Genomic DNA, 23,240 nt, shown 5'->3' with positions numbered 1-23,240 from the left:
GGGCCTGCGTGCTCCAATCTACTCTGCTTTTAAATAAAAGTTTCGTCTTACTCTCTCTCTTTACCCCAGTGTTACTTCGGGATTTCTCAAGCTGAGGGGCAGCCACGGCAACCTTCTCGTATATTTTACAAGACCCCTTTCGGGGCCACCAAAACGATGTCTCGGCGAAGCTCGCATGTCACTTGCCATCCGTGACCCCTCTCTGCAGTTGTTATACTTTTTTTCGTGCAACCCTTTTATAACAATTATCGGTTATAACAATGGAAATTTTGTGGCACTTGAATATTTTACAGTAAAACCTCGTTGATACTTTTTTTTTAAATGCAAGAAAAAAACGCATTATCCGGGAAAACGTATGATCCAAACTCACCTTGATTTCCGAAAATCAAGACTGGAGAACGATGTGCAAGGGCATTTATTTCCATTCTCACTGCTTAAAGTAGTCGACCAGCGTTCGCTAATGAAGGGTGCGACTATTAGCAAGGTAGAGCTGCTTTTCTAGCTCACGCATGTTCTTATCTGCAGCGCTGTTCTCTTTGTGGCGGAAAAAACTCCGCAGCGCATCAAGTCCGGCGGCGGCCTGGGCGAAAGTAGTCTGGACGTCCTCCTCGTCGTCTTGGTCGCTATTAGACGCTTCGCCGCCTCGTACCTCGGCCACAATTTCAGCTACGCTTTGCGGCTCGCAGGTCGGCACGTTGTCGTCAACAGCAACAAAATCTGCAAATAAGCCATCGGCACCGGTTGACCGAAACTCTTGTTCGTCGATCTCTGCACTGTCGCCGCTGGGCTCCTGGGTCTCCTCGGCCCCTGGCACGCGCCGAAAACCGCACTTGTGAAAGCAGTTACGCACAGTTTCTGATCAAGTAGTGCATTGCGTCTAGCAACGACAACTTCCCCGGGTCCTGCTGTCGTGAAACACGAGCCAGGAATTGTCGCACAATGCACTTTCTATACAAGTGTTTCACGTTTTTTATAATCCCGGCGTCTAAAGGCTGCAGATAACTCGTTGTGTTGCTCGGAAGAAAAATGACGCGGACGTTTCAAAGAAAAGAAGTGTCCTTCGGGTGGGCCGCGCAATTGTCTAGAAACAGCAGCCCGTTCCTTCCTCTCGATCCGAGTCGTCCGCCGAGGTACCGAAGGAACACTTCAAAAATGCTGCACGTCATCCACGCCTTTGTGTTATTTTTATAAACACAAGGCAAGTGTGCGATATTGCGCAAACAGCGCGGGTTCTTGGCTTTCCCAATTACCCAAGGCTTGAGCATATCACTCCCATCTTCATTGCAACATAAAAGGACCGTCACGCGGTCTTTGCTTACTTTGCCGCCGTGACAATCGTTGCCTTTCAGGCACAGCGTTTTGTTCGGTTGTACCTTGAAGAACAGTCCCAGTTCATCAGCGTTGTACACGTCTCGTGGATCGTGTGCATTCAAAATTCCGGGCAGCAACGAAATCCAGTTTTCGATGTCAGCTGGATTCACACTTGCCGCTTCGCCGTTCACTTGGCGATACGTGATGGCATGCCGAGCACGAAAGCGGCTAATCCAGCCATTCGAGGCAGTAAAGTCATCAATCTTAAGCACATCTGCGATTTCCAATGCTTTCTCGCGAAGAATACTTCCGTCAAAGTTGACACCGGACGCCCTCGCTTGTTTGAACCCCTTCAGAAGTGCTTCTCCCAGCTCCCCATGCCTGGCTCCACGGGCCTGTTTTGTCCCTGCGCCGAACACCAACGCGTTGCTTTCGATCTCCTTCCGCTTAGACACAATCGTGTTGACAGTTGATGCTGGCAGTCCGAGGTCATTTGCAATGTCGATTCGCTTCTTTTTCGGATTTACGTCGACGACTGCCAAGATGCTCAGCTTCTCCTTCAAGGACAACGGCTTACGCTTACGAAACGCCATGGCAGCCAGCAAACGACGCAGGAAGGTGGAAATGAGAATCAGTAGCTAATGCTATTCGTCCGACCGCAGGGTGGTGGGAACTGATCATGATAGTAGCAATAGTAGTGTTTGGGAGCTTTAAAAGTAGGCAATCATCAAAATAAACCCGCGTCGGCCAAAGCAAAGCTGCATAGTCAAACCAGCGGTAGATCAGGAGATAAAAATTTTGACAGGCTTGTGCGTCCCGATTACGCAACCAGAGCTTGTGGTGCTGTTTACCGGCTATAAAAGCAACCAGAGTGGTGCTCGCTTGACTGGCGGAAACCAAGCGATATCGCGAGCGCTTTCTGTTTGCTGCATACAGTAAACGTACTATCTCTGCTAGGAATCGGAGGGACTGGAGGAGGTGGGGTACATGGAGGAAGGAAAAGCTAGGAGGAAGCATGACGTCACGCGGCCAGCCTTCACAAGCCAAGCGTCGATGAAGCCGCTCCCACCCCGTTTTTTCGCTCTCCTAGTTAGATCCAATGTTTTGACGTCGGTGCGTTTTAGTGCGCGCGGCTGTCTGCTGCACCGTGGTCTGCTATGTGGGCTGCTGGATGCTGCGCGCGCGGCGGACCCCGCGCGGCGCCGACTCGCGTATTCACGCGGTAGTAGATATCACCGCACGCTATCACGTGGTCTAACACGTAGGGGCCGACTCGCTCCCTTTTTTTTTTTATGGCTAGGCTTCACGGATATTGCCGCACGCTCCTTCCTCCATGGTGGGGCAGCGCCGTTGACATGCGACCGCGCCGAGCGGAGCACTGCGGAGAAACCGCCATGGCGGCGATTTACGCCTTGCGAAATCGTTTTTTTCTTTTCGTCGCAAAACGTATTGTTTCGCTAAAGTCTGAACGTATTTACCGGGAAATCGTGCAATCCGGGAACGTATAAACCGGGAAACAAATACATCTAACTCTATGGCGCATTTTTTCGTACTCTCGATTTTGATTGTATGAACCGGGAAATCGTACAAACCGGGAACGTATCAACGAGGTTCTACTGTATAAGTGGACTCGACTGTATCGAACTAATTCGCGATCCCCTTCGAGTTCTTTATATCCTGGTTCGACTGTATCAGGAAAACTGCTAACCTGGCAAAAATGACTCCAGAATCTCGGGAGCAACCACGTGGCAGCGATGGGCACACACAGCTCGCAGTCTGTACTTTTTCTCTTGTGCTGTTATTTTTCAGTTTCTGAGCATGAATTATCATAGTGCCATGTTCCAAAAGCAGCAGAGACTGCTGCGTTTGCCACATAGATGTGCTGCCGGCACATTGTATCAACTCCTGTCACTTGTTGCAATCGTAGATGATCCTCTAATGTCAGTTCGCACTTTATTATCGTGAAACTTGTAGGGTTCTGCAAACTTCTCAGTAATAGGAGCTAGTTGGTGCTGCAAATTCATTATATCAAGGTTAACCACTACAACATGTTTGGTATGTAGCGTTTTCAAACACTCGCTCTTCAATGGGGGTGGCATTGAGGAAATGAAAGACTTGTAATATCAAGAAATTCGCTACATAGAGGTTCGTTACATGCAGGTTTAACTGTACTGCAACAAACATGGTCCCTGTAAGCACAATTTTGAAAGATCTCTAACCATACACAAATAGAAATCGCGTGGGAGTAAATTACATGTCATTACCCCATACGAAGAAGCATTGTGCAATGGAATGAGTCCCCCCTTGTCCTGCGCATTGACATCCGCACCATTCTCCAACAGCAATTCGGCTACCTCCAGGTTGTTGTATCCAGCTGCATAGAAGAATGGACTGACTGAATGCCTTCATTCCAATCAGGAGGGGAAGTTGGGCGGGAAAGTTCACCTGCAGCAGTGGTGCACAAAGATGACAGACAAGGAAGATAGGTGTATCACAACCACTTTGTTTGCTCCATACATATGGATGTTTACAGGGCGACCAGACTGAGGAAGTAGCACGGCATGAATTTTTCTGATGCCTGTGACATGCAGTGTTGGGAACAAGCTTTCCATGCTGTAGCAGTGCACTCGCAAAATTTTCGTAGAGATAGGTCAGACAAGATTACCTCAGCATGAATAGTCTTTCCCCCGAAGAGGAATTCATGTCTAATCACCACACTGAACAGTGTCTTTCTTTTTCACACTGCCATCACAGTTCACATGCAGGTTTTCAACTGGCTTTAGAGGAACACTGCATGCACTTTCGAGGCACTCAATATAAAAAATAAAAAGTGATAAAAAAAAAAAAAACGGCCTTGTCTCCTGACTTGTAGACCATCAGCCAGTGAGTTACATCAGTCTCTGCACACATTTCTTCGGCCTAGTCATGGGAGCCGCGATGGCTCAGTAACTACCATACGAAGAAACATATAAAAACACGTGTACTACATGCTAAAAAAAAAAAAGAAAAACACTATGTGCTTGAGCTTAATAACAGCCTCCCGTTACCATACTTGCCAGCCTGAAAGACATACTTTTAAATCCCTAACCGATTTATTTTTGTGACAACCTATCTTCCCGACGTTTTCACAACCGTAAGTGCCAGGCTTCACTTATTGTCAGTAGCTTGCAGATCCTGGCATAGTCACAAAGGGATCATGCCACCACGTCACATCAAAATATATGCGGTGCAAAAGCAGGACTTGTCCCCTTCCTTCAATTAAATTCAAAAACACCTGAAAGCAATAAGTTAGCAACTGCACTGCAAATCAACTACAGCAATGAAATAATTCACTGCATAATCTAGCCGCTCACCACATAAAAGCCAACATGAAAGGCAGAACCAGTGAACAAAGGCCTGGCAAAGACAACAGGCATAGAGGCAGGCAAACAAATACAGTCGAACCCGGTTATATCGAACCCGGATATATCGAATTTTGGTTATATCGAACTCACGGAATATCCCCTTAAAAATCCCATGTAAAATTATAGGAAAGCCGCGTCAATATCGAACTCAATTTCACTGGTCGTTCGATATATCGAACTCTGCACCACACACTGGAAAGTGTGCCTTCCCCAAAGACGATCGCATCACCCTTGGCCGTTTGCCGCGTGACGTTTTCAAGCCACGCGCGGAAGGAATGAGAGGGGACAGTCCTGGACAGCGCCGCGCGCATCTGCAGTTATCGTTTCCCGCGCGCCAACACATGACGTTTGCAAGCCATGTGCGTGGGTGTTCCCATTCTTTTGCCGAGCTATCTCTCTCCTTCAGCACGCGCTACGCATGCCCCAAGCCAGCTCAGCCCGTTTTCAGACAGACGTCGGATGCTTTCTCCAGCGTGTTGCGAACCCTCTGCGCGCGGCGGCTGACATGGCTATGGCGCCTGCGGACGTTAAAAAGCGGCAGCTCTCTGTGTTTTTCTTTTTCTTTCTTTTTTTGCGAGAGTCATCCTTTCTTATCGTAGTGCTGTACGCGCAACGTAGCGTAAGATATGGCGGCTGCGGACGTTAAGAAGCGGCAGGCTTTTTTTTTTTTTTTTTTTGGTGGGAGCCGTTTATCTTTGCATGTATGAATCAACGGAAACACGCGGTCTGCTGCTGCGAATATGACGCCCGCCCCAAGCGCGGCGTGATAAATCGAACCAGGCTTGTGCAATCAAGCCATCACGGGCACTCTGCCAAGTTCGCTCCCGGCCACCGGAGGAGCTATAAAAAGATAAACGTGCCCTGACATTATCGCTGCGCAGCATCTTGGCACGCTGCCAAGAAATGAGCTGTGGATGCGACGACCGAAGCGGAGTGACGCGCGCCATCCACATGCAAGCGAAAACGCTCGCGATTTCTGGCGCAGCGACACAGAAACCTTGTATTGAGCTGTCGCGGTGGCTCGAGCGGCAAGAGGGACGCAGCTCCAACAAGTTTGAAATTTTTCGCCCTGTCGCTGCCGCTCGTCGCTGAGATCACTCAATCGCTTAGATGTGAGCGAGCTGGTCTTAACGCATTTTTTTCTTTTTTTCAAATTCTCGGGTGCAAAAGTGGAGGGTGGGTTCATTATGAGAGTGGGTTGATTACGCGACACATGCGGTATCGTTTTTTGGCCTCATAAGTGCCGTCACAAGCCGATTTTTGTATATCGAATTATCGATATATCGAACTATTTCGCGATCCCCTTTGAGTTCCGATATATCCGGGTTCGACTGTAATGCAAATACTGTAACAAATACTGCAACCAGCAATGACCAACCCCATACTTTTGTACTCTATCAGGCAGCTGAGATACAGAGTAAATATACAATTTCCTCATGCTGGAGCCCTGATGCTTGGTAGGGAAGGAATGATGAAACAAAAACAGTGCACCACAAATAGAATCACAACAGAAGACATGCACACACAAACACTCCACTAACAACTGATGGTTCTGTTGCATTTGCTTTCGCTACTTTCTCTTTGTTCTTGGGTTTGGCTGGGTTCATTTTGTGGGTTTTCTTTGCTCTTTCTTATTTTATTCTTCTTCTGGCTGAGGAGGAAGGAGATGCATTAGAACCATCAACGCTATCAGTCAGTGCAGTGTATGTGTGTGCATGTCTGCTATTCTTTGCCCCATTTGTGGTGCTGTCACACACAAAAAAAACCTTACAGCAGAAATCCGGCCGGTGACATGACAGTTGGCAGCTGTGCTTGGCTATAAGGAATAAAGCTAGAATTGGGTGACTATGTCACTGAAGGCGCAGTACTGATGGTTGCACCGGCTGAGCATACGCAGCAATGACACAAGAGGCCAAGCAAAACTCTAATACTTCCGAATTTTCAACAAACAATGTAACTACCATATTTTCCGGTGTATAAGATGCACCTTTGCATAAGACGCACCCCCCATATAAGCAGGCTTTCAATGAAAATGTTGGTATATAAGACGCACCCTTGTATAAGAACACCTTAATTTACCTATTTAGGGCAACGGGACTCGACTATACATGCTTGCGCGACCATCGCTAAATGCTCCGTGCCTGTGAGAACCCTCCTTACACGGCGCGAAAAGATAGAAAAACGAAAGTCAATACTCACGCCCCAAAAAAAACTCTCATTGGCACAGCAGCAACACTTTATTTTTACTCAAAGCCTTCAAAGGATTCGTCTTCGAAGGCGCTGTAAAAAAGTTCGCCGATTTCTGGTGCCAGCGTCGCTGGGGCATCTTCTTCAGACTCAGAATTGCTGCTCTAATCGTCGTCTGGCTCAGGTGCCGATGAAGCTAGCAGGCCAGCCTTGCGGAAGCCTGCAGTTACCGTTTCAATGGTAACTGAACTCCAGGCCTCCTGGACCCACTTCGCAACTTCGCTAAACAAAGCGTGTCTCATGCGTCCAGTTGCGGTGAAGCTATGCTCACTCTCAGTCAAACAAGTTTCCCAAATGCGCCGCAAAACAGCTTTAAAGCTGCGGTTCACAGAAATATCCAGAGGCTGCAGAATCTTGGTCTTGCTGCCGGGTATTATTGTCGGAGTGCAGTCATTCGCCTTAAGGGGGGAGGCTACCTTTGAATACCAACTTTGTTGTTTCTTGAGATAATTGAATGAAATTTTCAGGGTAGACTCATGACACAGCCATTTGAATAACTGCAAAGTTTCATGGAGCTGCGCAGATTAGTACTCAAGTTAGAGAAGTATATCAGAATGGTTCACATGGGTTCCTTGTACCATGCCTGGTGAACTTGCAAAATGTGTTGGCACTATGAAATTCATTATGAAGGTTCCTGAATAGGTACCACAGGGCAAGACAGAGCCCTTTTTTTTTAATTTCCCTGCCGAAAAGTTTTAGCAGTGCATTGAGGTTAGTGCCACTAATTGGACTTGCATTAGCCTAATTTTGATTGTTTATTATAAATTCCAGACTTAATAATTTGAAAAAATGAGCTTGTCTTGCCCTCGGAAATTTATTCAGGCACACAATAAAAAAAAACAGGTGGGAATCCGATTAGCGATTCCAGAAATACTGCGAGAATAAGCAACCATACCATGAAAAAAATTCATTCTGAGAAAATGGCCCTTGAAGCTTAAAACAGCATTTTCAAGTCTAAAGTTTGTTTTTCACTGCAGCACGTTGTGCCTCCACCTCCCCGATTCCCTCGAGTGCATTTTCATGCGAACAGCGGACGACGCTGACGACGCGTTATCGCTTGCGATGACAGACGCGATACGGGAGGCCGAGATCGCCGAGGTTGATATGGTCGGTACAGCAGGCACGCTTCAAACGCCGGCTCCTTACGTTGACGCGAAAGATACGCAGTTGGAAGTGGCAGTGCAGTTGGTCTAGTAGTGATGTAGCAGAAGCAGCACTAATAGAAGCGTCTCTGCGCCCGTTGTCAACGCCCTTCGCTAACTTCGCGATTCAGACGGCATTCACAGAATGACGACGTATGCAGCGTTTTGAACTGAACTGCAAATAATGATTGATGACCTAGACAGGAAAAGTAGAAAGGTAGGCTTGAAAATCAATATGCAGAAGACTAAGGTAATGTTCAACAGCCTCGGGAAGGAACAGCAGTTTACATTAGGTAGCGAAATACTGGAAGTAGTAGGCGAATATGTCTACTTAGGACAGGTAGTAACCGTAGATCCGGACCACGAAAAGGAAATAACAAGAAGAATAAGATTGGGATGGAGCGCATTTGGCAAGCACTCACAGATTATGACTAGCAGCTTACCGGTATCGCTCAAGAGGAAAGTATACAACAGTTGCATCTTGCCTGTACTCACCTATGGAGCTGAGGGCTATGGAACGAAAAATGGTAGGGATAACATTAAGAGATAGAAAGCGTGCAGAGTGGGTCAGAGAAATAACTCAAGTTACCGACATTCTAGTAGAAATTAAAAAGAAGAAATGGACATGGGCAGGACATGTAGTGCGAAGAGAGGATAACCGATGGTCGCTGAGGGTAACAAACTGGATTCCAAGGGAAGGAAAGCGTAGCAGGGGGCGGCAGAAAGTTAGGTGGGCGGATGAGATTAAGCAGTTCGCAGGGGTCAAGTGGATGCAGCTAGCACAGAACCGGGTTAAGTGGAGAAATATGGGAGAGGCCTTCGCCCTGCAGTGGGTATAATCAGGCTGACGATGATGATGACGATGATGAACTTCTTAGCGCGCATCGTGGCCGACCGTGCAATAATCCACAAAGTGCACATAACCGTTCAAAACACGCCACCAGAATTCGTAACGAGCGATGATCACGGCGATCTCAAAATGGTGAAACGTGAAGCGATTCAGTGAGCGCACAAAGAACGCCAGCTCAGTAGGCAGCCAGAGTAGATGACGCGCCAGGGAGGGGCCACCACGTCAGCGCGCGCAGCAGCCAATAGCAGTCGCGCGATCCCCCGCGTTCTCACGGAGCGCGCGCTTTGTCCAATCACAGCCCGAATTCGAGACGCGGGAAGCTCAACAATCCCTGTGAGGCCCCCAATCACAAGCGAGCCATGCTTCTGCTACGCCGCAGACGCCGCCGGCGAAGGCAATATGGAAAAGGGCAAGCATTCACAAACAAAACAAGACCAAGATGGCGGCCCTCGGTTCAGCGGCAAAGAAATGGCGCGCGCGCGAAGTTTGGGTACTTTTGCCGTTCGCTCGCGACTCTGGGGCTGCCGCGCCCAGTTGTATATTTAATTTAAAGCAGTTCCACGATGAATTAGGCATTCATAATTATAGGAAAGGTAGTTTATAACATATACAGCTGAGATATGTACTTTTTGAAAAGCCGACTTTTTCGCGATTTTTCGACTTTCAAAGCCCGCGTCCCCCCTTAATCCATTTAAGGGTTAGATCTGTCAAGTGCGCCAACATGCTGTCCATGACCAGCAGGCCCTTTCGGGCGTATAAGAATCCATCCGTGCACTTAGAAAAGCACTTCTCAAGCCAGACTCCCATCATCTCTTCGCCCATCCAGCCCTTCTCATTAGTTACGACAACAACGCCAGGCGGAAAGCTTTCTTTTGGCATTGTTTTTCTTTTAAAAATGATCATCGGTGGCAGCTTTGTACCGTCGGCAGAGCATGCAAGTACAACAGTTAAGTGCGACTTTTGATGCCCAGTGGTTCTAATTGTCACTGCGTGCCCCTCTTTGACATCGGAATGTCCAACGTTAAAGGCACTTCATCCATGTTGACAATGTGGCTGTCAGTAATCTTATTGTTGTCAACTTCATTCTTCACGAATTCTTGAAACTTCACCACTTTTTCTGTGAAGTCGTCTGGCTGCTGTTGGCACATCGTTGTTCGTGCTCTGACTGACAACGCTTTGCGGCGCATAAATCTGTAGCACCATGAAGGCCCACCAACAAAGCCAGTGGAACCAATTTCATTGGCCAGTGCGTGGGCTTTTAAATGCAACTGCACGGTCGACAATGCCCTACCTTCAGCTCGTTGTTCATGAGCCCACTTGAGGAGCCGGTCTTCAAGTTCAGGCCATTGCGCCTTCTTTCCACGGTCTGCCCTTTTCCCGCTTTTCATTGCCTGTAGCTTGTTAGACTGCCACCACATGCGAAAAATTTTCTCGGTGGCTTCGAAACGACGTCCTGCAGCCCGGTTCCCGTGTTCGAGAGTGTACACGACAGCGCTTAACTTAAACTTCGCTGTGTAGCTCTTGCGCGACTTCGGTGGCATGTTGTAGCAGAGGCACGCACAGTACACGCAGGAAGTCAAACTCGCACACGCAGTAACAAAGTTGCAAATGGCAACTGTGGCTGTGGAAAAGTGAGTCGGCTTGTCCTGGCTTGTCTTGGCAGTGTGAGCGGATGAGAAGCGCAGATGTCGCCACTTTCTGGCATTTAAAATGAAAAAAAAAAAAAAAAATTCGCATACAAGACGCACCATTGTATAAGACGCATTAGCAAAATGTTTGAAAAAAAGTTGTTCTTATACATCGGAAAATATGGTCATCATCATCATCATCATCAGCCTGATTATACCCACTGCAGGGCGAAGGCCTCTCCCATATTTCTCCACTTATCCCGGCTCTGTGCTAGCTGCACCCACTTGACCCCTGCGAACTTCTTAATCTCATCCGCCCACCTAACTTTCTGCCTCCCCCTGCTACGCTTTCCTTCCCTTGGAATCCAGTTTGTTACCGGAAAATATGGTAGGTGTTCACAAAATTTTTTTCACACACTCAAGAACGGGAACACCTCACCTGCCAAGTGGAGTGGTGTAGAGTTCCTGCCTTGCGAGTCCCGACAGTTGATATTTTCAGGTGCAACCAGCTTCATTACCCTTGCAAGATTTCCTTTTTTTGCAGCGTCCAAGAGAGCAGCATCTCCTGCAGCACAAGCATAACAAAAGTATGCTTAGACCAACAAAAAGCAAACTAAAAATACTCAGACAGCACTTCCCTAATGAACATCAGTGCTCGTATAATTACAGCATAATCTAACACTACCGCAGTATAATCTAATATTAGGAGGACGACAAATTCGTAAGCTCGCAGCTAATAAAAAAAGATTATAAGGTTAAATTGTTTAACAAGGCACTTATTCCAGTCAAGATCATTAGTGAGGCACAGTCCCAGACATAAGTAGCGTCAAATTTGGAGAGAACCTTTATTACCGAAATAAAGCTTTTCTCGCGAGTAGCCGTCATGTAGGGGGTTATTTGAAAAATAATCAGCATCTACCATAACACTAACGCTAAGGGAACATTTTGTAGTAAAGCGCCTATTTGTCCGTGCATAGCCTAATGTGTACTGGAATGCTTTTCATGTCTGTGTGAGAAATTACTTTAAAATTCTGAATAACAAATCAAATATCCTGCCGTTGGATTATTCAACCAAATCAAACAGCCATATTTAAAAATATTTGAAACGAATCGAATATGGTGACAACTTTTCAAATGCCTTTAGAATAATTGGCATGAGAGTGGAATAAGGCCAGCCATATTTTTCTTCAACGACTGTTAAAAAAAACAGGGCCTACACTGCAGCCGCATAACACCCCGCCACAAGCAGCATATTGCCACATGTATTGTGGAACTGGTGTGGCTTATCGTAGGAAGATGAAGAGACCGAAGTGACTGTAGGCTGCTTAATCGGACGTTTTCGCTTGTCTGTTTTCACCCGTGACAATGGGTGGAGATGTTGGCTGATGCCCTTTGCCCCAAGATGCCCCTCAGACAAGCCATCGAGGCCTTTCACCCGAATCAGCTGCACACCAGAGTCCCCCTGCTGACAGTGTGACTAATGGCCTACCAGAACGCATTCCAAGATCCTTCCATGGTGGCCCTTTTGAAGATGTTCAAGATTGGCTCAACCCCTACGTGGGGATACACAGAATCCCCTGCCCCTTTATAAAAGCCGCGCGTAATTAACACGCTTGATTACGTGCGCTACTAGGGAGGACCATGAGGAGTGGGCACACTGGCCACCCCTCAAAACCTCTCAGTCACCCGCGGCGACACCGCGCAGTTTTTCCTTTCTCCTCCCAGCCTACTGGGAAACCTCCTCTCCCTGGTCCGAGTCGAGGAGCACATCTGTCGCAACTCACTAGGCGTCTGTCGACGATTGAGCGTGCACGCGCACGGTTGCATTTTCCGTCGGAGAGACCGCTGCCTTCGCCCTTTTTGCCCGGTGCCGCACGCACTTCGGCAAGGTCAATGCAGCAGGTCGCGCTACTTGGAAGAAAACGCGTGCAGCTGCCTATTGCCAGTGGCATCAACTCGATGATGATGAATGATGCAAAGGACCCCTGCAAACTGTGTGGCAAAATATTAAATCACAAAAAATATGATAACTGTTAAGAACTAGAAAGTAAATATAATATTCACGCACAGAAGTGAATGCAGTTTCTGTTTCTTGGTAAGAAAAAAATGTTTAATATCTATAATAATAATTTAACTTGCTTTTACCAACCTCTCTTGGCCATTTAGCACCCGCTGCGTAGTTGCCCAAAGCTCAGATATGGCTCAGACCAAAGCTTTTTTACCAGCAGAGTGGGTGCGTCATTGGCCCCAGTTCAACCTTCCCAGTTTAACCTTCAACATTGTGTGTGCTGCGTACAAAGTGGGTTATCAGTGTCAAACAGTCAGTATTTCGTTTAGCTGGTTGTGGTAGAGTGTTACAGCAAGACAAAGACTGTGCGTGCTCGATGAGAAACTGATTGCCGCTGCATGTGCGCATTTCCGGACGATGGGACAATGCTGCGTCACAGCTCGGCGGCTCGGCCAGCTCGGCCTCCCAGGCACGTCGCAAAACTGGCAGCTTGTTTTACTGATACAGGTCTGCACGAGCAGCGTCTCGCTGCATCTATTTTAATTGAACGGTGAAGGTGAGATTTTATTGTCCCCAAGACGCGTGTCACATTGCGCCAAGTCAGCGCCTCCTCTATACTTTCTGTGCCTGGAAGAACGCTCTCCTCAGGCCGTCGGGCGCCGGCCCCTCCGCCGCTCGGAGCTGCCGCCGGGCGGCGCTGTATGAGTAGAATACGTTACAGAGATGGGCCACGCGCAGTACGAAGCTTGCTCACGTGTATTCATTCATGTCTGACTGCATTAGCGCTTTTCTCAAGCTTCAGTAAGTACGTATTCCGCACGCCGTCTCTCTGATCGTGCCGCCAATGTTAAACTTAGTTATATTTGATTGCATTTATGCTTTTTCGGGGGCTATTGCACGCCTGTGTTCCGCAAGCAGTCTGTCCGGCCAGGCTGACAGTGAGAAATTTGCATTCATGTTTTACGCATACGTGTCACTGAAAAGCTTGCGTTGATGTTGTTGTTGTAATGCGAAAATCAGTGCGAAGCAAAAGAATAAAAAGTCTTGGAAAGAAGCAGAGCCCAAGGGGTCTGCTTCTGAGCAAATTTGTGTAGCTTGTAATGCACTTCCAGTATTTCCAATCTCTTGATGGCAAGAAGATTTTTTGGTACTACCCTGTCTAATGGGAAGCACCTCCAATAATGATAAATCAGTGCCCCTACACGGCTCAGAAGCAGATCCCCTGGGCTCTACACTTTTGACAAAGGCTGTACCTCAGATTGTATATCGTTAATGTAAGTGTAGACATCCACCAACACTGCATCTAGCTTCCTTTCCGCAAATCAACCTAAACTTCAAGAAAAAAATTTCGCGGAATAAAGAGGTGGTGTTAAAGGGGCTATCGCGTACAATTTTGAGGCGAAGCTTGAGCGTCCCCTTATGCTTTTCTTTTTCAGCCTTTTTGAATAACGTGCGCCACATGCCTCGTTATGTCATATTGTTGTGTGCCATTGTGCAAATCGAGTGGAAAGAAAAAAGATGCCGGGCTGTCCTTCCATGAAATACCAACCGCCACCGGTATTGTGGAAGCTACTGGCTGCATTAGTAGAGTACTCCATCCCTGCTCTTTGTGTATCAAAACTGCTAATGTGCAAGAGCAATTGCAGCGACGAGCACAGGCATAAACTATCGATTCGTTTCCTGCGTCCGCTCCTCTGCAACTACGCATTCAATGTCACCGACAAGCGTGACGTAGTGAAACACTTCGCAAAAAAGCCACTTGCTCGAAAGTACGTGAAACTGATGGTGGCTTGTACAGCCGGCGACTTCTCCTCGATCGTCTTAATATATATATATAGGGAGGGGGTTGAAGCTCGAATGGGTCCGGTAGGGCATAAACTTAAAGTAGGTGACACAAGGTGGAAAAAACACTTTAATCCGAAAAAGAAATCACCTTATGATATATATATATATATATATATATATATATATATATATATATATGTGAAGGGAAAAAGCCAACAGTCGGCGAGGCCAAGGAAAGTGTTGGCGCATAAGAAAAAAGATGCCGGGCTATCCGTTCTACGTCACGTTCTACGTGAAGCGTCACATTCTATGTGACGCTGGCGGTAATACAGGAAATTCTACGTCCGCCGCTATGGCTGAGGGTGGCGCTGGTGAACACTCTCAAGGTTCATATACAGACAACATAAATACCCGAGCAAGTAGCAGGGGGGACAGCGGCCGATGTAGCCTTGTGCCCTGCCTCTCGCTGGAGCTACGTTCCGGTCGCCGTTTAACAACTACCATCGTCATGTCAACAGAGAGCAGTCCCGACCCGGCCGGACCCTCTACCTCGGCTACACCGCCGCCTCCGATGGTGCCCACACGACAACGTGACCCGCCACTGTTCGCTGGTCGTCGCGACGAAGACGTCGATGACTGGCTTGACAATTATGAGCGCTGCAGTGCCTACAACCGGTGGGATGATGCTTTGAAATTTCTGAACGTATCTTTCTACCTTATTGAGGTCGCCAGAAATTGGTTTATTAACCGCGAGCCCCACACCACAAACTGGACCACCTTCAAGCAACAGTTCCGACAGTACTTCACCGACCCAGCTGTTCGGACGGAGATCGCAAGGAACAAGCTCGCTACCCGCCGTCAAGGTCCCGATGAGTCCTATGCGTCATACATAGAGGCCGTGCTGGCACTCTGTCGGCGTATCAGTCCCACCATGCCGGAATCTGAACATGTACACCATGTCTTGAAGGGAATCAATTCAATGGCTTATAACACCCTAGTTGCCCAGAATCCATCAAGTGTTGATTCCATTATAACAACCTGCCAACGCCTGGACCAGCTACAGTCCTCCCGATTGCAGCCCGGCTTCACTACTGCCCCGACCTCTACTGACCTCGATCTACGTGCCATGATTCGAGCGATAATCCGCGAGGAGCTCCAAGCCCTCAGCCCTTTCTGCCGGCACGGGTGCGATCATTCGTCTCCTCCTTCTAACGATGCCGGCCTCCGCCACATCATTAAAGATGAGTTGGCCACTATCAACCACCCTGTCACACCTGACCCTCCTGCACCTCGCCCAGCACCGACTTACGCTCACGTCGCTGCATCCCCTCCTCCTTTTGTTCCCCCACCCCAAGCACCACACTACAACCACATCAACGCCATGACGACGGCTCAGCCAACACCGCCCTATTACGCACCTTGGCGCCCCTCTCGCCCAGTGTGCTATTATTGTGGAATTCGAGGCCATATATCTCGCTTTTGTCGTCGACGCATTCAGAACGAGCGATGTGGTTATGAAGCCTTCGAAAGTGACATACCTGCATATTATCAGCGACGACCAATTCCCAGCCAACCTCGTCGATTCTCTCCACCGCCGGTATCCTCGTCTGAACCAAGTGGGGCGCATGTATCCCGACGCCGGTCCCCTTCCCCATACCGCCGCTCTGTTTCGCCACTTCGACCAGCAACAACTGTTCCTGTCCGTAATTCGGAAAACTAAGCGATGCAGTTTCCGGAGGTGAAACTGCACTTTGCGAACTTACAAAAAGTCCTCCTCATCGCCCGTATAATATGATTTCCCTTTTAGCTGAAGGATTACCGGTCGAAGCTTTGATTGACACAGGAGCTGCACTTTGTTATTCATGCTGATTTGTGCCACCGTTTGCGGAAAGTAACGACACCATATGATGGACCTGAACTTCATGGAGCAAATGGCGTCCCTCTGCACCCTTCAGCAAAGTGTACAGTTCGAGTTGTTATGGGCCTAGTGCGCTGGTATGGAGGCGCCACTGCTCCGGAACAAGTGGTGCCACCTCCCGCCGGCGCTCCCGTATGTGGTACGTCTGCTCGTCGGAGAGAGGCGGCGGAGTGAACGCGAAGTCTACGCTTGTCGACAGCAAACTTGTTAGAACGAAACTTTCTTCAACCATTTCCTGCCTCGTGCCACATGCGCACGTAAGAGACATGTGTACCATGTGTTTGTGTTGAAAAATAAATCAAAAGCAAAGCAAAGAAAGCCGCTACTCGTGCAGTCATCTGGTAGAAGGCCGCCGGCGCTTGGGGCGCAGCGCATCGTCGGCGCGCGAGCGCTTCTGCCGGGCGGCTCTTCGTTTTGTTTTTTTTTCTTCTTTTGGAAGTAGGAATTTGGCATCTGCGAAATTTGGCAGTTTGAAAGTAAGTATATAAATAAAACAAAAACTAAGCCAGTGTGCAATGCGCATCACTGGCTTTTCCCCTCGATCGGTGGCAGTGCATGTGTAGATGACATATGTTCGACCCTCCAGAACCGAGAGCAGAGTACAGTTGGGCACCGTCAGTCAATGAAATCGCTCTTCAAAAAAAAGAAGCAAGCTCTTTCGCAGGACAGGACGAACCCAGGTTGTATCTGGAGATGTGCCCTAAGGCGCCGGGCCATGTGTGCACGTGCTTTTTCGCCACTTGGCAGTTCTGCCGTAGTTTTTATTTTCTACTCGGTGCGTCGAAACGAGAGGTGACTTGTGACAGTGCAGTGCACAGAAAAGCAGGCATAGCTGAGCAAGCTCCGCAGCGCGTGCTGTTCTAAGGTGGCGATCCTAGAATGCTGAGACTTATTTTAAGAATAACTGCTTGGTGCGCGGTCAGAAACTGTACGAAGCCAGCACGTGTATGGAGTGCACGAGGAACTTGACAGTGCCGAGGGGCCCTCGGATATCTTTGGAAAATGCGCGCCTTTTACGATGTCAGCTCGGAGGTCAGTTTTATTCGGCCCTTTCGGCGTCTCTTCACCACATGTGTAATTCTTTTTTTTTTTAATGTAGTCTTTGGCAAATTAACCCACGCAATATCACAGAGGCCAGTTGCATCTGCAAGGTCGGGGGCCACTGTTAACGATGAGTCGCATCGCTCTCGTATAATTTCCAAGGAAACCGAAAACACTTTGATTTTCGGTTACTTCCCTGCAGTTTTTTTTATAACTATTAAGGCACCCATAAACACAGCAGTAAATCGAGCTGTAAGTCTTAAAGGGGGTTTTCTCTTTGCGGAGAGCCGTGAACGCGTGGCAAGAGTGCACACTCCTGCAATGTGCTTCGCTCTCGATGTCGTACTTCTTCAGGCTAGTCTTCCCAAAAACGAGCACCGATAACAGCTAGAACTATCATTACAAAGTCATTAAAAAAAAAAAGAAAACATCCCGCTGGGCAGGAAGACTGCGAGCTCTCTACATTAACACACAGGCCGTGTCCGAAGACGTGCCGAGCACTGGTTTCAAGCATGCACGCATAGTACAACTCTTAGGGCTTCAGCTGAGTCCAGAAAAAAAAAAAATACTACCCCGTTTTTTTGTTTTTCGCATGCCGCGTGCTCGATACAACCAAGCGATCGGTCGTGCGCATGCTTGAAAGAAACCTAGCGTGCAGTCCTGAAAAAAAAAATAAAAAAAAAACATGGGAAATGCGCAGCCGAAACGAAAAGCAATGGGTCTGATATCAGGTTGGAAATGACCATAAAGACAGCAGTAAGTAGAGGCTCTTGTTTCAGTCGGCGTTTATTTTTTTATTCTTACGGGGAACCAGGAACAAATCGGAACACAGCGTAAGCGCTACCCACGGCTGCGGATCCAGACAGCCGCCTTTCTCGACGGCGCCTCCCAGATGGCGCCACATGTACGGCCAAAGCTGCAGCGCACCAGGCCCATAGACGGTGTCCGCCACCATGTGCAGTTTGCTGTGCTTTCACCATGTGCACATTTAATGATTTTCGGATGGGATTTTTTGTCAACCACTTCAGCGTTAATTTCTTGTGGCGACCGTGTCATCCATATGACAGAAAGTGATTTTTCATCTGACATTTCTGCACGGCATCATTCCCTCATTGCCGCAGCTGATACTGTATTGCCTCCACAGTGCGAAACACTTATTACCGTTGTTTCTGAACACATCAGTGACGGGGATGTACTCATCGCACCATCTCATCGTCACCTTGCACGTGGAATCGCCTTCCCATCAAGTCTTGTACGATTCCGCAGCAGCTCAGCGATAGTAGCTGCCACGAACACTTCCCGTGGATCCCTCGTGAACTTCCCTGCCATGCATAGTGGATGCTCACCCTATATCCATGATGGTGCTCACTCCCTCGCTACCTCCGCAACGTGATTCATCGCAAGTCTCTCTTTCCATGCTGTCGAAGACAATCAATCCGAACCTCATGCCGCACCAACGTCAAGAATTGCTGCAATTGCTTCAAGCCCACCAAGCCATTTTTGATGCCACTTCCCCACCACTGGGACGGACTAGTGTTGCACATCACCGCATCCTTACAGAAGGTAACCCAATTGTATGTCGACGACCTTATCGGGTTTCTCTCTCGGAACGAAAAGTAATTGAAGAAAATGTCAATGACATGCTCCGTCGCGGTATTATTCGTCCATCAACAAGCCCATGGTCCTCCCCAGTAGTATTAGTTAAAAAAAAAAAGGACGGATCGGTACGATTTTGTGTTGATTATCGCGCACTCAACAAAATTACCCGCAGAGACGTCTACCCGATGCCGCGTATTGATGACGCCCTCGACTCTCTCCAAGGTGCCGAATATTTCTCGACCTTGGACCTCCGCTCAGGTTATTGGCAAATACCTATGCACGTGGACGACAAAGAAAAAACCGCTTTCGCAACTCCCGACGGACTTTACGAGTTTAATGTTATGCCCTTCGGCCTTTGCAACGCACCCGCAACATTTGAAAGAATGATCGCTACTGTACTTCGTGGCCTCAAATGGAGAACCTGTTTATGTTACTTGGATGACATTGTTATCTTTTCGTCAACTTTTACCGACCATCTCACGCGCCTGAATGAAGTCCTCACGTGTCTTGCTTCAGCGGGCCTTCAGCTCAATACCAAGTAGTGCCACTTTGCAGAGAAGGAAATTAAAATACTGGGACATCTGGTTAGCCATGACGGCATTCGCCCAGACCCTGAAAAAATAATCGCGGTCTTGAACTTTCCTCGTCTGCAACTGACTACAGATTTGCGCAGTTTCCTCGGCCTGGCGTCCTATTTCCAGCGATTTATAAGACATTTTGCAACTATTGCTGCGCCACTTCATGAACTACTTAAAGCGCGCAGCCCTTTCGTGTGGACTGAACAGTGCAATACTGCTTTTAACGACCTAAAGCACGCCCTCACATCAGATCCAGTTCTTGGCCACTTCAGCGACAGCGCTCCTACCATTCTGCACACTGATGCCAGTGGTCACGGTCTTGGCGCTGTACTTCTGCAGCGCGATGCAGCTTCACGTGAGAAAGTGATTGCCTTCGCCAGTCGGACCATGACTCCAGCTGAGAAAAACTACACCATTACCGAGCAGGAATGTCTCGCCGTCGTCTGGGCTGTTCAAAAGTTTCGCCCTTACCTATATGGTCGGCATTTCACAGTTGTGACCGATCACCATGCTCTTTGCTGGTTATCTTCCCTGAAAAATTTGACAGGCAGACTTGGCCGTTGGATTCTACGCCTGCAAGGTAATCAACCAAACTCCCCCAGTAAACTACCAAGTCACAGCTGTTGATCCCCCAGCTGACTGACGCCACCGTGGAACTGAAATTGTTCATGTATCTCGCTTGAAGCCATTTGTGCGCCGCGGTACATTGGTTGGTTAGGAGCGGCCAGGCTGGCCGCTTCCGACCCCCCGGGCAGATTGTGTGAGCCCTCCACGGATCTTCTTTCATTTGTACATACCATGATCTTCTTCTTCCTCTTGTATATACCATCATCATCGTCCCGCGGCGCCGGCTCCGGCGCACGCTTGGGTTTTCTCCATCAGATTAAACGCTGACACGGCACACCTTGCCTTGCCTTCACGACCTTGCCGTCTGGACCTGGCCTTCTTTCACAATATATATATATATATATATATCACAAGGTGATTTCTTTTTTAAAGAATGGAGTATGTTTCACTGTCATTTGGGAGTTATAGCCTCCACAATAAATGTTTTTATTTTTTTAGAGTAAAGCTGTTTTGACTCAATTCATTAATCTTAAAAAAAAATATCCTCTTTGCGCTGCGTTATCTGCACGCAGTTCGTTACGTAACTGACAGAAATGATGCATTTTTCGCGCATACCACTTATTGGTTGAAGCATCGCCTCCAATGGCTGAAGTTAAGGCTCAACACTGCGACTATAGATCTTAATCACGGCGTCTGTCCGTGCAGAGAGGCTAGTGTTGCAGGAAGTATGTAGCAGAGTGCACTGTTTTTTACTGTCACAATTTATCCTGCTTTAAATTTTCAAATGACAAAACACATATCCGCATTTTCTGGCACCAGCTCAGACTTCCTCTCACTGGCGACAATTCTAACTCTCGAAAACAATAAGGAATTAATGCGGGATCGGGCACCTAACGGTGATAGAACAATTTTAGAAGCCTTGCATTTGAGCGGGCGCGCGCTCTCACATCTGTGCAGCAGATGACGCGCGAGCACATTGCACAGCAGTAGCGGAGTACGACACATACGTCTAAAATGGGCTCGTTGCAAAAAGCGACAAGTACTTCAGGGTTCCCTTTCAAAATTGTTTTGACCGTACTTGATAAAACGCGAATGCACTAGAAAAATCGACGACTGAGCAGCTGCAAACGCAGCCGCGGCTGACGTATCCATGAGCGCCGGCGCGACCTTGATCCTACTCCGGCGAAAAGCCGTACTAGCATTGAAGGCCGGCTCTCATTGTTCTCCGCTCCTTTTCCCAGGCACAGAAAGTATAGAGGAGGCGCTGGTGAAGCTTTCTGTTCCGCTCCCTTTGCTGTATTTTCTTACTGCATTGCATTGCCGCACCAATTACCGTTCGCTGAATGTGCTTTAGCTGGTATCGCAGGGAGGTTCCTATTGTCAGTGGGGTCTCTCATGTATATGAATGCTGAAGTTGTAAATTTGTAGCCTCACATTGACTCCTCTCAGCAACAAACAAAGCGCTAGTAAATGAATGAAATCGTAAACAGGGCGAAATTTTAGTTGTAGGGAGTGAAGCTGTATTGCAGTTACTTTCACTTCTCAGATGCATTAACTTCTTTTTTTTCTTTTTCTTTTTATTGCACAAGTTTGCCCTTCGGCATAAGGGTCTAAATATATTGATACAGGCCTGTGGCCCCAATGAATGCCAACACCTCTCGGTGGTGTGGGCCATGTGCCGATACCCCTGTGTCAGGCGGTCTGGTAGCGTGGTAAGAGTGGCTTCTAAGGTGTGCCTTGCGGGCCATGCGAAGACCAGGACAAGTTGTTAGGAAGTGGTCTAGTGTGGCCTCCATAGCAGGGGCTAGGCAAAAAGGGCAGTTCAGGGGAGCAGTCTGGGTGGTCCATGAATATTTTACAGGAGGCGTTAACGCAGCACTCACGCGGATTCTTCTCAGCGCCACCTCCTCACGGCAAGGTAAACCACCGGGAAGGAAGGTTTGATCCTCACGGTGTAATTCAAGCCCGCGTGGAGCGACGAAGAAATTCTTTCGCAGGCACTACGGCATCTCCTGCGGACAACTTTTAACATAGGCAGAGGATATGTCACTTTCTGGGAACAGGACTTAACTTCTAGAACATTAACTTCTAAATAGTAACAATCCCCACTTGAATTTCTTACCTAAGCTCTTGCAGCTTGGTGTTCTAGTGCTAGCATTACAGTTATCCCATTCGGTTTTCTTTCTCTTTAACACTGATATGTAATTTGTTTGTTCGCAAGATCTCTCACCCTTTTATAACCTTACCGCGTCTCGCTTGGAGACCTACGCTCAAGTCATTTTGTTATCACGAGGATTTCATGAAGACCATGACAGACGATTGAACGTTGGTCGTTTTCCTACAGTTCAAGATTTGCATTGTTGTGACGTGTCTATGTAAGTAATCGTGAATTAATAAAGCCTGGCTTCCGACGCAGCACAGCTTCACTCATTTATGCCCTGAGTGAAATCCCTCAAGCAATGTGATTCTTATCTATGTGCTTGCCAAATTCACTTAAGGCCCTTTATGTTCAGAAACGTGCCCGAAGAAATAAACCCCAGAATGCGTTTACATGACTCGCGGCGAAAGACTATGTTAACGACGATGGAGCCAGAACGATGCTATGATAAGGTGTTTGAAGATGCCGTAACATTCCAGTTAGCGTACGGGGGTGAAATAAAAACCCACCAAAAGGAGAAGCACACGCAAGGAGGTGAGAGGAGTGTTCTGCTCACCTGGCGTTGCTTCGCAATCATGGCCCATTGCGGCAGGTGCGTACGGTGGTCTCCTAAGCAAAAATCATGAATCGCGCGCGTGCACGCTCAACCACTGAAAAGCCCCCGAGTGAGTTGCGACAGATGCGCTCCTCGACTCGAACCAGGGACAAGAGGCCTCTGGGTTACGCCGGCAGGAAAGAAGGAAGCCAGCGGCAGCATCGCCGCGGGAGACTGGGAGGCGGTGGGGGGTGGCCAGTGTGCCCTCTTCTCCACTGACCTCCTTAAAAGCGTGCATAATCACGCGTGTTATTTATGCACGGTCGTTATAATGGGGGCAGGGGATTCTGAATCCCAACTATGACCACATTGCCACCTACAACGACTGGAACGATGAATGTATGTTGCGGAATGTCTACTTCGCTTTTAAGGACTCGGCCAAGAAAAGATTCGAGAATCATGAGTTGAC

At 48.1% G+C, this 23,240-nt stretch overlaps 1 protein-coding gene across 1 annotated transcript in view; it reads right to left on the bottom strand.

The window, feature by feature from the left end:
* Tnks (tankyrase) overlaps positions 1–23,240 on the bottom strand; it is a 334,637-nt gene that overhangs the window by 148,254 nt on the left and 163,143 nt on the right. The window contains exons 16-17 of the mRNA XM_084591573.1: positions 11,022–11,147; positions 3,576–3,685 (exon numbers count right to left, since the gene is read on the bottom strand). Of these exons, the coding sequence (XP_084447699.1) occupies positions 3,576–3,685; positions 11,022–11,147 (236 nt within the window). The remainder of the gene's footprint in view (positions 1–3,575; positions 3,686–11,021; positions 11,148–23,240) is intronic.

The sequence above is a fragment of the Amblyomma maculatum genome, chromosome 1 (assembly GCF_055883805.1).
Source record: "Amblyomma maculatum isolate TAMU_Amacu chromosome 1, ASM5588380v1, whole genome shotgun sequence".
Lineage (NCBI taxonomy): Eukaryota > Metazoa > Arthropoda > Arachnida > Ixodida > Ixodidae > Amblyomma > Amblyomma maculatum.
Note: the sequence above shows the minus strand (reverse complement) of the source record. Positions and strands in the feature narration are given on the sequence as shown.